The sequence below is a fragment of the Eumetopias jubatus genome, unplaced genomic scaffold (genome assembly GCF_037043125.1).
Source record: "Eumetopias jubatus isolate StellerSeaLion01/CBP00866 unplaced genomic scaffold, mEumJub1_p1.0 scaffold_16, whole genome shotgun sequence".
In the NCBI taxonomy this organism is placed as follows: Eukaryota; Metazoa; Chordata; class Mammalia; order Carnivora; family Otariidae; genus Eumetopias; species Eumetopias jubatus.
The window spans coordinates 10,803,861-10,819,434 of record NW_028274822.1 but is presented as its reverse complement, the minus strand read 5'-3'; the positions used below and the strand labels follow the sequence as shown (position 1 = coordinate 10,819,434).

The 15,574-nt window shown below is 34.8% G+C and overlaps 1 protein-coding gene across 1 annotated transcript in view; it reads right to left on the bottom strand.

Annotated features, from left to right (window-relative positions):
• Window positions 1–15,574, bottom strand: part of CDH19 (cadherin 19) — a 72,061-nt gene that overhangs the window by 15,993 nt on the left and 40,494 nt on the right. The window contains exon 8 of the mRNA XM_028102995.2: window positions 14,274–14,395. Coding sequence (XP_027958796.2) covers window positions 14,274–14,395 — 122 coding nt within the window. The remainder of the gene's footprint in view (window positions 1–14,273; window positions 14,396–15,574) is intronic.

Genomic DNA, 15,574 nt, shown 5'->3' with positions numbered 1-15,574 from the left:
GTCATCTAGATTTTCACATTTATTAGAACACACAAATATTTTATTATCAAATGAGTTTTTTTACTTCTATTGATCTAATTATTATTTCTTTTGTTTTGATTTGCAAACTCAAAGGTATCATTTTTCTTGTACTACAAATAACAGTTTTGAAATTAAATAATCTAGTCGACAAAGAAAGAAGTATTTAATTACTCTAAGAAAAAATAGTGGCAATTGCAATTTATTGAGTATTGCTCCAGAAATTTAAGAAGCAACAACTTAATCTATTTCAAACCAATCAAAAATAAATCAATAATCTGACAAAATCAAAACTCCCAATCAGAAAACAAAACCAACCTGAATTAATGTTTATATTGAAGTTTGTAACTTTTTAATCTTTATTTTATAAGTAATCGATTCCTTTAAGCATGGGATAAAAAATATTAATCTCTTTCCACCCTTATCTGCGTTGAGAGTTTTGTTTCTGCGCAACATCAAGTATCTACACACCTTGTCGCTCATTTAGAATACCTTTAGAAGGGAATGAGCCCCATGTTAAGAATTTGTAAGATTTCTCTTAACTGTTCATTTTAACAGTAACAAAATTAACTTTTAACAAAGGCCAATTCTCACTTAATAGAATTTTATCTTTACTAACTTGTTTTTTTTTAAAGATTTTATTTATTTATTTGACACAGAGAGAGAGACACAGCGAGAGAGGGAACACAAGCATGGGAGTGGGAGAGGGAGAAGCAGGCTTCCCGCGGAGCAGGGAGCCCGACTGGGGCTCGATCCCAGGACCCTGAGATCATGACCTGAGCCGAAGGCAGATGCTTAACGACTGAGCCACCCAGGCACCCCTCTTTACCAAATCCTTATAAGATAGGGCAAAAAAATCTTTCTTTTTCAAATGAGGAGATTGGTATTTAGTGTGGTTAGATCATCATCTAATTTCGGAAGTGTGGGTGGTAGTAAAATTCTCTTGTATCTATACCAGTCAATTTTTCTGTTATTGCTGTTTATTGTTTTTGATGTTTCATTCCTAAATGAGGGGAATTATAGTTGAATTAAAACCCATGGTTTTCTACATATGTGATTTTTTGACAATAATGAAGAATACCAATTAACCCATACAATGCCCCCAAATTAATACCAGAAAACAAATGTTCATTGCAATCCTCTCTAAAGTATCCCTTGTGTCTCTAAAAACTGGGACAAAATAAACATATAAAAAAACAAGGAGAACATTTGAAGAATAATAAAGGGGACAAAAATTGGGGCGCCTGGGTGGCTCAGTTGGTTAAGTGACTGCCTTCGGCTCAGGTCATGATCCTGAAGTCCCTGGATCGAGTCCCGCATCGGGCTCCCTGCTCAGCGAGGAGCCTGCTTCTCCCTCTAACCCTCCCCCCTCTCATTTACACTCTCTCTCTCATTCTCGCTCTCTCAAATAAACAAATAAATCTTTAAATGAAAAAAAAGGGGGACAAAAATTATTTCCCTATTCTGTCAATTTTTCTCAAATGGTAAAGAGGTAAATTCACATTCACACAGATACATTCAGTTATCACTGGAAAGCTGTGTGTTTTGTATTGCTTAAGACTAAATTAGAAGTTTAGTTGATAACATCACTCAAAAAAAAAAAGAGAGAGAGAGTAGACTGAGTTATAAATACCTGTCTTTCCTTGACTCTGGTCACTTTGGGGCCAAGAATGATAATTAGCTGGAAAAAATGACTTATTGTTTAGCTTTCTAATATTCTATTTTTTTAGGTTTTATTTATTTGTCCGAGAGAGAGAGAGAGAGAGCAGAAGCAGAGGGAGCAGCATGCAGAGGGAGAAGAAGGGTCCCCTCAGAACAAGGCATCCAATGCGGGACTCTATCCCATGACCATAGGATTATGACCTGAGCTGAAGGCAGACGCTTAACAAACTGAGCCACACAGGCATCCCAATAGGAAGCTGCTGGGAGGGCATTTTTTTTTTTTTTAAGATTTTATTTATTTGACAGAGAGAGAGAGAGAGAGCACAAGCAGGCAGAGCTGCAGGCAGAGGGAGAGGGAGAAGCAGGCTCCCCACTGAGCAGAGAGCCTGATGCAGGGCTACAACCTAGGACCCAGGGATCAGACCTGAGCCAAAGGCAGACACTTAACCAACTGAGCCACCCTGGTACCCCATAGATTTCTAATATTCTAATGCATTCAAGCAGTGTCCAATATCCCCAAATAAATTGGTCATTAAGACATTACTATTTTGAAAAAAAAAAGAAGAAATTATCAGTTTGGGAAGAAACAGGCAAAATTCTATCTAAAACAATAAAAAATATTGTATATAATAGGACATTGTTTTAAGACATACAGATCTTTATTGAAATGCATTTGGAAAATTTTAAATTGTTTTAAAATGTTACAGTTTTGGCCTCCCCATTTATTCATAGATTTATATTATAAAAAGTGAACCAGCATAGCTCATGGACAATCTTATAAAGTCTCACACACATAGTCACATCACAAGCTTTAAAAAACAAGTTTCACAATTCAAAGTGTCTTGCCCTAATTATTTGCAAATACGAATTTTAAAAATCTGATAATCTTGATGCTAAAATGACGGTAATGAGGGAGAGTGTTGCTTTTAGAGAATAACATCGATTGTTCTGAAACTAATTGCCTCAAATTGTGTGACTTCAAGACTCATTAATCTGGTTGTTCTAATAATCTCGGAGCCAATTTCAAAGACTGTTTTTCTTTTCATTCAGTTTAAGGTGCTTTATTAGGTAATTGGCATCCCCAAGCATCCTTTACTTTGGTTGTTATTCCTAAATTAAGATATTCTACATGGTCACATTTTATTTTATACTCATTTTGACACATTTACTTTGTTAGTATTTTTTGTTTTTAGTTTAAAGATTTTATTTATTTATTTGACAGAGAGAGACACAGCGAGAGAGGGAACACAAGCAGGGGGAGTGGGAGAGGGAGAAGCAGGCTTCCCACAGAGCAGGGAGCCTGATGTGGGACTCCATCCCAGGACCCTGGGATCATGACCTGAGCCGAAGGCAGACACTTAACAACTGAGCCACCCAGGTGCCCCACTTTGTTACATACTCATAAATAATTTATTAAAGATGTTTTCTATAAATCCCAATTTATTAAAAATGCCCACTCCATAAGAATATTAGTAGTAAATATTATATTTTAAAAGACTAATAGAATGTGGTTTCTTGATTAAAATAAATATTATGCTAATTTTTAGGAAAGCACATTATAGAAAATGATTTGGGTAAACTCTATAGGATAAACATCTACTACAGAAAACATTCACATTAAGAAATAATTAAGATGTCATCTGTAATGGATACAAAGCACTTATATATTTCTTCATTGACAAGCTCTCTCATACTACTTCTGAAAGATCTCAACATCAATACCAAGGAACCAGCTGTTAAACAAGATGATTTCTCATCAAACAGCAAGTACTACTGTATGTTAATAACAGAATGACTTTTTCAGGTTTTTGCAGTAGCTATTTCCCCATCTATCTTTTGTCTTTATTTTTAATTAAAATTTACCAATAAAGCCAAAAAGGTATAGAGTATATGAATATAGCTATTTGTAATTGAAAATATTTTTTTGTTTCAAGTTTTTATTTAAATTCTAGTTAGTTAACATATAGTGTAATATTGGTTTCAGAAGTAGAATTTAGTGATTCATCACTTACTTTTAATACCCAGTGCTCATCCCAACAAGCACCCTCCTTAATACCTATCACTCTTTGAGCTGATCCCCTGCCCACCTCCCTCCTTCCATCCTCAGTTTGTTCTCTATAGTTAAGTCTCTTTTTTTAAGATTTATTTATTTATTTGAGAGAGCGAGAATGAGAGAGCGAGAGTGTACATGGAGGGAGGGTCAGAGGGAGAAGCAGACTCCCTGCTGAGCAGGGAGCCCGATGTGGGACTCGATCCCGGGACTCCAGGATCATGACCTGAGCTGAAGGCAGTCGCTTAACCAACTGAGCCACCCAGGTGCCCATAGTTAAGTCTGTTATGGTTTACTTCCCTCTCTTTATTCTCCCTTCCCCTATGTTTATCTGTTTTATTTCTTAAATTCCAGATATGAGTGAAATCATATGATGGGTGCTTGTCTTTCTCTGACTTGTATTGCTTAGCATAATACATTCTGTCTCCATCCATGTCATTACAAATGGCAAGATGTCATTCTTTTTGATGGCTAATATTCCATTATATACCACAACTTTCTTTTTTTGAGAGGGAGAGAGGAATGGAAGAGGGAGAGAGAATCTCAAGCAGGCTCCACATCCAGCACAGAGCCTTATACAAGATTGGATCTCACAACCCTGAGATCATGAACTGAGCCAAAATCAAGAGTTGGAAGCTTAAGTGACTGAGCCACCCAGATGCCCCTACCACATCTTCTTTATTCATTCATCAGTTGATGAACATTTGGGTTTTTCCATATTTTGGCTATTGTTAATCATGCTGCTATAAACATCAGGGTGCATGTGCCCCTTTGAATCAAATTTTTGTATTCTTTGGGTAAATACCTAGTAGTGCAATTGTAGGGCTGTAGGATAGTTCTGTTTTTAACTTTTTTGAGGAACCTCCATACTATTTTCCACAGTGGCTGCTGGAGTTTGCATTCCCACCAATAGTGTAAGAGGGTTCCCCTTTCTCCAAATACTCGCCAACACCTGTTGTTTCCTGTGTTGTTAGTTTTAGTCATTCTGACAGGTGTGAGGTGGTATCTCATTGTCATTTTGATATGTATGCAACTGAAAAGATTTACTAAATTTGACACTGCTTACAAGCACTGTATTTTTTGTACAATTTGCTTTTGCATTCTGTCTACTGTGATAGCTTCTAATGTTTAGGATAGTTTTTATTTTTTTCTCTTTTTGGTATTGTTACCTTTAAAGATTGTCCATATTAAGTCAATCATATTTAAGGTTAGAGAGTTCTGTACTACTCCTAGGATTTATGTCTCTATTAGAAATTTAAAATATTTGGTTTAAAAAAGCATTATTTGCCATAACTTTGTATAGTTGTACACATATGTATGTGTATTGATGCACACATGCAACACATATGACAGAACTAGCCCAACTAGTTAACGATAAGTGGGATTATCATTTGCAATTTGAGGGAAAATTATTTACCTTTGAATACTTATATTTCTAATTAAAGAAAACCTTCTGAAAAATTATCATATCCATGTTTCTCTAATGTACATTAATTATAAACAACTGAAGAAAATAAACAAGAAATAAAAAACTGTGTTGAAGTTACCCTTGGAGTGGTCTTCAACATTACTGAAAATAAAAGAGAAAACAGGAGAGCTATAAAATGAGAGCGAGAGAGAAAGAGAAAGCAGGATTTTTCTTGGTTTTCTGGGATTAGTATCCCAATTTTATTTACTGACCATTCCATCTGTATTTTCTGCAATATTCCACTAAAATATCACAGAATGTTAGGAAAATGGCTGCTTCCAAATCTGAGGTAGAAAATATAGAAGATGAGCTTATGTATCAGTCTGGGTCTAATTGAGGGACAGGAAGCACACAGTTATTTAAAAGGCAGAATATTAATATTAAGAATTATTAAGCTATAATAGCAGAGTAACTATAAAGATGTAGTGAGAACTCCGAAGAGTACTCGGAAGTTCAGTGAAATTATCTAAAGACACAAATATGGAGGGTAGGCCCTCTCCCCAAGTCAAGCTTTAGATCTCCTTGGAGAATGTGTGGTTGCGGCATCTTGTTTTCAGGACAAAGGAGTTCACTGGGTTGCCTCGGTCAGAGTTAGTCCACAGTCTCCAGGCAAGCGGCACAATCCTCCAGGGTGCAAGTATGTGGGTGGACAGAGATGCAGACTGAGTTGGGAGGCCCCTGGAGGTACAAGGCCTGAAGCTCACAGCACCCATACTGGGAAGGCTGCAAACTCCACCAGGACTGGGACGGAGTTGTATGGTTGCTGAGGGAATGAGGGAATGTACCTTTGGGGCATTTGGGGCTATACTTGTGGCTGGATAAAGCACCACATACGTCTTCACACTGACCAACTCTAGAGGATGAGAAAGGCAAAAATAAACATGCTACACACAGGACCAGGAAGAGAAGACCTTTTCCTTCTTCAATGTTCATTCCATGCCTTCCTTTGACAATGCTCAACACTACATTCGCAATAAGAGAAATGCTCCAAAGGGACCAATCCATTATCAAAGTATCATGGAACAGGTACTTTTTAAGGAGGTACTGAAGGATGAATGTGAAGCAAGAGAGCAGTAAATTAATAAGTGGCAAAGCCTAGAACATATTGCTGTACCAGAAACGATGAAAGCAATCAAAGACAAAGACTAATAGGTCATGTCTAAAGTACACAGAAACTGATACAAATGTCTCAAGATCTATTTTTCTTACCATTCTTTGTCCATTTATAATTCCCTTTGTGATGTAGATTGCTTACATTTTTTTCTTTTGTTTCTATTTGTGTATGCGTATGTATGTGTGGGTAAGCCCATGTGTGCACGCCTTAAACTATGTGGCGCCATGTTTTTTGAGCATCAGAGAGGCCTGTTCCTTTGTAGAGTGTTGAGGGGAAGGAGAGAATGTGGGAGAAGAAAGAAGGACCTTCACTTTGGGATGTTTAATATAAACAAATTCACACCAAATTCCATCTTCCTTGGCACAAAGTCTCCCTCAGGTTTTGCTATTATGAAGTTTTATATTCCCTACCCCAACATTTTCTAAATTATTTTTTCATTTTAGCAATTTATTTGGGGGTATCTCAGGCTGGGAGGTGCATCATCGAAGGTTCCTCATTTCTCTACATTGCATTCACTTCTCATTCTTCAGTCCAGAGAAGAGATTCTTTCCTCTCCGCTTACATACCCAAATTTCCTGTTTATCTGGAGAAGTATATGCTGTTTCTGCATCTTTCCTTGGTTTAGTCAAGAATTCATACTGTGTGACATGTATATTTCCCAATTTGTGTTTTGATGGTGTAGCCGCTTTCTTATTTTATTAATAGACTATTCATTCCTTATTTTTAAATAGAGTAAAATGCATTTCCTCTGAATGTCTAAACAGAATGCTCTTAATGTTTTGCTTATAGGCACCATTAAATTAAAAATAATTATGTCGTCCGCATAAAAACCATTTAAGTTACACAAGATATGCTTTATTATCTTTTAAAGCAAATATTTTTTGAAAGCTTATTCTATTAGGCTGTAATGTTCACACATTACTATCTAAGTTTTAGAAATGAATAAGAGATTAAGAGTACTTTTGAAAGTTTTTAATGTCACTCTGGGAGGTATATATTGATAATAGGTGCTTGGTTTCGACTGTACTTGAAGGAAGCCTATTAAATAAATTTCAAACCAGAAATTACAGCCCAACTCAATCTGATTCCACATGTAACATCTGAGGAAACATGGTACAAACAATGACAATCCAGGAGCCATGATAGCCCTAACACTCACCCAATAAATAAGGCATCACCCACCATGTGTCAGGAAGCAAATATCGATGGTAATGTTGGATATCTTGGCAGCACTCAAATAATCTGTACATTGATTTCAATTCATAAACCACAGCATCTCTAGCAATGTGAGTGGGAATTTTTGGATTCCCCTTGGATTGGAATGGAGGAACATTATAGGTAGCCATGCTGTGTATCATTTTTTTCAGATACTTAAAGACCTTGGACAAACTTCTAAATTTGATAGTGACATCTATGAGTCCCCTGACTTATTTGATGATCTGTGGCCTTCCTCCTTAAAGGACATGGATTATGAAATAGCACTAACCAGTGTGATTTATTCTGAGTTTGAGCCATACATCTCCCAGAAAGGAGGTGAAATTCAGTTGTATTGATTTCATTTTTATTTTTGCCCTTAAAATTGTAGGTGTAATTAATTTATTAGTACAAAAATTAAAAAGAAAATTTTTTCTATTTGTTTTTGTATTGTGCAAATAATCTAAGGACGGCTAGTCTTTATAATTATCAGGGCATAGTTAAAATAAGCATCATTCTTGGAGATAGATACAAATTATAATCCTCGCTCACTCATAAGCTATATGATGTTGAAAGAGTTACCTAAACTTTTTGAGGCATAATATGCACATCTGTAAAATTATAAAAAGTATAGCATGTCATAGATTTCCCATAGAGCTTTTTTTTTTAAAGGTTTTTGTGTTTTTTTTTTTTTAAAGATTTTATTTATTTATTTATTTGAGAGAGAGAATGAGAGAGAGAGAGAGCATGAGAGGGGGGAGGGTCAGAGGAAGAAGCAGACTCCCTGCTGATCAGGGAGCCCGACTCAATCCCGGGACTCCAGGATCATGACCTGAGCCGAAGGCAGTCGCTTAACCAACTGAGCCACCCAGGCGCCCCCCATAGAGCTTTGTTTGTAAACTCTGAGCGAGTCGCACAAAAACTTCATGCCACTACATCCAATAGATATCTTTCTTCCTCAGCAAAGTTCAGCTGTCAATATGTCTTTAAATTTTGTTGCATCAAAATCAATATTTGAGTTTCTTTCTGAGCAGTTCTACCTATTTTTAAAGATTGATATTTCATTTTTTTATTCTTCGAAGTATTCCTGATAAGGAAATATTAACTTATTATTAAATAACTAAACTAATCTTTCCTTCAATTACTGAATGGGCACATTCTATAAACCTAGTATACATTCTAGGAACTTAGTGATATGATCCTTTTTATGCCTTGAGCATTGTGCTATTTCATCATCTTACAAATCATTTCATCATTACTCACAAACTTCTCCTAATGTCCTTTTAAAAGACTTACATGAAAATTGTAAGATGCATGGCCTAGAAGGATGAGATAATAATGAAATAAATCTTCCCTATTGCATCATTCTCCTCTTCCTCTTTTTAAATGTGTTGCTTAAAGTATTACATCATTGTTCAAAAAGATACCAAAAAATTGATACACTATCTTTTTAGTTTGATTTTATTTTCTCTTTAGAAACAGTTGAAAATTCAAGATTTTTCATTTTACATTCATAATGTTAGAGGGAAAAAAATGACAGAGGAAGTAATTTCACAGTAGTGTGTGAATAGAAGATGAAAACCAAAAGCAGAAACCAGCACTATAGACTCAAGATGATGGTGAAACCGATCATGTAAAAAAAGGTTTGAGACAGAGTCTTCAGATGAAGATAAGACAGATGAATAGTCTCAAAATCAAGAATCAGCAAATGAACAATATGATTTTAAGGATAAAGGAAAAATATAGTAATCATCCTTTTAGTCACTCAACAGGAAGGACTTCATCACACGATATTTTGCGATAAGAATCTGGGCTGTTCTGTTTTGCTAAAAATAAATGTGACAGTATTTTTTCATCTTTTATAAATGTTTTGCACCAAAATCTACTTGATTTATCTTGCAAATGGAAAACTGCTGAAGGCAGAATGTATCTAAATGTCACCGGAAGGAAGCGAATGCAATAGGATTTTTCTTTTTAACTAGATTGATTATTATTTGCTGTTTATAAATCTAAAGATTAAATGCTTTGCAATCATGGAGCAAAGAAGACAGCCATTCTTTCTTCAACAAAAATATGAGCTGTAAAGGATATTTTAAACTTCTCAAAGTGTTACATACTGACAAGTACGTATTTGGCAGGTTTACATTTTGCTAACATTTGACCAAGAAGACCATAGCATTCCCCTTAGCCTGACTCAATTTTAGACAGGTTTCTTCTTGACTAGAAGCTCCTGACCTCCATTTTCTCTGACCAATTACAAGAGACATTTTCTCAGGGCAAATTCTTTCTCTGCCCCTTTGTAATGTAGATAAATCTCCCAAACTCTTTCAATTCTGTGAGGTAGGGTGGTCTTTCTCAAAAGCCTGAACACTATCCTTTTGATATGTAGACATCAAGCAAGACAGGACCCCTCTCAGGCAGTGTCTATGGGAAGGTAGGAGCCTAACTTCTCTAAGAGCCAGTTACACAGCTGGCCTAATCACGCTGGTCAACCTCCCCTTCCCCACACGTGTCCTCCAGTACTTTTTCACTAGCTCAGCCCAGCATTTAAAAACTCTCCTGAACTTTGTTTCAACGGAGTTAAGTTCATTTGTCTCCCCTTTTGCAACGGTCTTGACCTTTATTGCAATCATCTGAATAACATCTTCCTTGCCATTCCTAACAAGCGCCCAGTGCAATTTCTCTTTGCCACATTTTAGTCAAGTTGTTTTGCACTGTCATTTTATTTATATAGCTGTGAATAACTTACAAAATCACATATTTTTAAAGAGTAAATTTGACCATATGGTAAACTGTGAGGATGATTTTTTTTTTTTTTTTCTTTCCTGGAATAGTGGGAATTCAGTCTATGGACACGTCCTCCTCAAGAACTGTTGCATTCATGCGTGTCCACACCAAAACTCTTGTTTCTCTCCTACGGTACTGGTCCCACCTACTCAGTGTACTCCGCGGGCTTCTCTTTCTTTACCGAATCCTTCAATAATGCTATTCCCAAAGGTTCTGTCCTATGTTCTTTCATAGTCTCACTTTTTATTTTCTTCCTGGGTGACATTACATATACTACAAATATTACCTACAAATATTCTAGTAAGTTTAACATCTTTATTGTTAAATTCAAGAGGATCTTTTCTTTTCTACTTTTACCTGACCTGTAAGCAGCAAATAAAACAGATAATAACCCCCCTCCTTGGAATACTTTTTTTTTTTTTTTTTTTTAGTTCCTCTGTTACCATACTCTCCTGGTTTGCTCCTTGCAGATTTTATTTTCTACTGTTTTTCGCCCCCCAAACACTAATACTGGAGTATCTGGGTCTCAGTCTTTAGACTGATTCTTGCCTCCATCCATGCTCTCTCTTTAAGGGATCTCATCACACTGCAACATTTTAAATATCACCTACAAGGCTAATAATTTCAAATGTATATCTCTAGAGAATTATAGAAAAATACTCTTCAAGAACTACTGTCTTCATGCTCTGTTCATTTATTCAACTAGTTATTATTGGGAACCACAGTGCATGTTGTCAACAATATAAAAATAAACCCACTCATTGTTCACAACTATCTTGGAATCTAGAAAACACGTGAAACTAGAAATGACTCATTTCAAAAAAATATAAGATCTATTCAAACTACGGATAGAGAGGCAACAAAATATAATGGTAACATGCATGGATTCTGATGCCAGCACTTGGGATAAAATATCTCTCTGTCTTTACTTAGGAAATAATTTCCCTGGGCCTCAGTTTATTCACCTGAAAAATGAGGCACATGATATATTTCCCTCACGTTTTTTTTTTTGAGAATTTTTGAGAATTGGTTTAATGTTTATAATGTTGCTAGAATCATGCCTGGGATGTTGTGAATATATATTGGTTTAAAACAGTTTGATTATGTGGCATGTGAGTTCAGTTTTGCAGTGTAGTTAAAATTCCAACAGGAATCGACAGGGGCATTTCAGGAAGAAGGGTTGATATGAACAAATTCTAGAAACTTTAATTTATATTTTGAAAGACAAGCAATTCAGAGTGTGAATAGGAAATAATATGTGTGTGTGTGTGTGTGTGTGTGTGTGTGTGTGTATAAAAGCAAGATAGATACAATTGTGACCAAATCAAAGAGAGTGATAAATACAAGGCCATGAGTTTTGTACTTTTCTGTGCTGGTATTGGAAAATCCATTGAAGTTTTTGAGCAATGAAGTGAGAAAACCGCTGTAGGAAATGTCATCTGCTCTGCCCTTTGCTGTGAATTCATCTCTGCCTAATGCCCAAAGCCTCCTGTGATCATGGTATCACTGTCAGTGAGTAGAAAGTAGGAAAAAAATTCTCATTCTCAAAAAAGGGAGTATTCCACAATATTACAAATGCACCGACCTCTGAATTCTTGCCTATGAGCCAGAATCTGTGAAAAGAATGAATGATCCACTGAGTCAGTAAAGATCTGAGTGGACTCTAAACCAATCAATAGTGGAGGGAGCTAATTCCTACTAGAAATGTAGATTTCCATCTTTTCACATGATGCAAAAGTTGAAAAAGGTTATTATACACATGATTAATTAGAGTGGTTATAAATAACTTGAGGAGTTAGAATAAAAGCTCCAATGTGATCAACAGAGTTAGGTAGCAGCATCCTTAGAAGTGTTTACCACATAGGGCTAGGGCACTGGTCTCAAGTCTCTTATATAAATGTGTTGCTTCCCAAATCTTCTGCCCATCTCAGCCCAGAGAAGAACACATCGAACATGCAACTTTATAGGGTAAGTGGACTTACCGCCCAAGACATTTATAAAAATAAGTGTAAATTAAGCCTATTTTTTTAAGTTTGGAAATAGGTTGTCTAACCCGGGGGGGAAGCACTCTGAATACAATCCACATTTATGCAAAGTGTATAAAATATTTAAATTTGACATATATAATTCTAATAATTATAATTATATGGTTTATATAATTCTAATAATATATATTATATATAAATATGTAATATATATAATTATAATAATTATAAAATACAAGTCATCTTAAATATGTGATGTAATATGTAGAGATTTAGTAAATTGTGAGATGAATTATTTCCAAAATTATTTTAATTTTAAGCTTATTATATTTGTTGATGTGTCAGATAGACAGATGTGTTTGAAAAGTTTGAGAACATCAGATACGTTAAATTTCAAGTATATCATCTATTTATAATTCCAAGTTCAAAGAAATGTTTAAAGCCAGTTTCTATAGGAGTCATGGGTAGCAGGTCATTTGCATTCTATTTTTGTGATTCCTTTATACCATATTTTCTGTCCATAGGTTTCTAAATTAATCTGGTTTTGGATCTAGGGGGCAGTGCCGCATGGTGGAGAGTCTCTGAAAGTTTTATATTAAGCTTTTACTTTATCAAAAACCTTGGGTCCTAACCAATTCAAATTAAGTCACTTAAGTTTAAATTCATTTGTATATTTATTATACTTTTATTATTATTTTAAACTTAGGAAATGCTTATAAGCAATATTTCAGAATTATTTCTGGAATACAATGTATTCTAAAATAAATACGGCCAAATGAATTTCACAAGACATTTTAAGAGCTACTAATCATTCCCATTATGTTACAGTTGAATATTCCATAAGGATTCAGGTATACTTCATTCTTAAAATATGCCTATTTCTTACCATAGTAAGTCTTTGAAAATAAAGCAAAATGTTGGCTACTATTATTTATTGGTAGAAAATTAAAGGTTCCATTTTTGTAAAATCCAAATTGTCTTCAACTAGCTTCATTGATAAATTCACTTCTATTGAGAATAATTGATTTCACAGTAAATATGTATGTATTCCTATATATACATATATACATACGTACATACACACATTCAGTATTCTGAAAACTAGTTTATATATCTTTAAAAATGTTTTATGACATTTATTAAGCTTCTACGATTTCAAATGATACCTAAGAAAAATTTTATTGTACTGGACCTGAAAACAAAGAACAATCTACTTTAAGCTTTACATTTTACAGATGAAAAAAGTGAGCTCCACAAAAGAAAATGTATGAAATAAATTGTGAAGTAAAAATAAATGAAGAAGAAAGAAAGAAAGAAAGAAAGAAAGAAAGAAAGAAAGAAAAAGAAAGAAAGAAAGGAAGGAAGGAAGGAAGGAAGGAAGGAAGGAAGGAAGGAAGGAAGGAAGGAAGGAAGGAGGGAAGGAAGGAGGGAAGGAATGAAGGAAGAAAGGGAAAAATTAATTGTGAAGTAATGGTGATGTGTTTCAAAATAAGTCTGCTCTCTATTCTTTACATATCTAGTAATTCAATTGACATTAGGTTTCTTTTATGTTGATATGTCTGATACAGTAGTTATAAGCTATAGAAAAATTCCAGCTCATTCTCTTCATGTTTATGTTTATATATTATGTTTCTCTGTGCCATGATGAATGAAAAATAAAAATTAATTGAGATGTGTTTACTTATTCTATTGAATTACCAAAAAAAGAACTTTTCTTTATTGTACTGGGAAAGTATAAAAGATTTACTAAGAATACCCAGTGTTAGCAGATGTTTCAAACATTTGAGGAATTTGAAAGTGGAAAGCTTGAAGCTTACATTTTATTTTTTAAAAAAGAAATTTAAATTATACAGAATTCACAACATAAAAGCAGTAATTGATACAGTTAAGAGAAGCTTATTTTTATCATTTCAAAATGAGAGGAATGGTAGCAAAAGTTATTATATATAATATATGGCAATGTTTAGACATTAGCAATTTATTGCAGGTCCTTACCTGACCAGAGCCTGCATTTTCACAAACATATGTGTCATAGTATTCAGAGAACTCGGGAGCATGATCATTAACATTAAGAACAAGCACATACACAGGAACTGCAGAAATCTGTTGCACATTGTCTGCAAATTGAATAAACAGAATGAAAATAAAGAATGTTAATGCTGTCTTTAGGGGGGACAATTAAAAGGTCATGAAAATTGCATTAAGACTGGGTGGCATATTTCTATTTTCCTTGAATAAAAGCTACCTGAGTATAGAATCTCTATATCAATCATATATTTATCAAGAGTACAGCCTAGGAAAATTGTTCTCAACACATTCAACTCAGCCAATACTTATCAAGTGCCTTTCCCTTGCTATAGACTACAGATAGAGCTGATGAGGAAAAATAATGAAAAAGATGGTCAGTTTCAGGGATACCTTTCTAAAATCCATCAACTGCTGGATATATGTATATTAATGCATTTAATTCATTTAATAATGAATTATTATCCTCTTTAACTTTGCTGATAAAAACATTGCGAATTTAGTTCCACAAATTACAGATAAATGGCTGGTCTAAGGTTATAGCTGAAGTAGAAAGGGCAGTTTAAGAAGCCAGCAATAAGTGCTCTTAATGATGACGTTGTTCAGTACAATTTTTAAAAATAAAAACAAAGAATAAGGATCTAAATAAATTTTAAAGTAAACAAATCTAGGTAAAGTTTTATGTATACATTTTAGTTGGGAGGATTTTCTTGTGAGCCAAGAAATACAGAAACTAGGAAGAAATGGGAAGGTATTTTAAAATGCTGCTCTCCACACCCCCCCCCAAAAAAACAAAGTAAAAAAAGCCACAACAAGAAGACACCAGTGATCTGGAAAAACGTTTGCATCAGAAGATGAAATTTTAATAGCTCTAATTTACAAATTCTGACAGTTGATATGAAAAAAACAATTTGGGGAAATAATCACAAACTAGAAATTCACGGATGAGAAAATTCAAATGATCAATGCCAGTTTTTCAACCTTGTCACTATTGATATTTTGGACTAGATGCTTAGCAGCATCCCTAACTTCTAGTAACTAAATGCCAATAGCATTCCCCACACAGGTTGTGATCATCAAAATTGGCTTCAGACATTGTCAAAGGTATTAGGAGGCAAAACTGCCCACATCTGAAACATGCTGCTCTATCAGAATATTCACAAACACTCTGGCTCACCACAAGTGCAGATAATGATGACTTACTCTGTGGGTTCTGTGTTAAATATGAAAAACAGAGAGTGATAGTGGAGTACTGAGAAAGAGTAGGGATG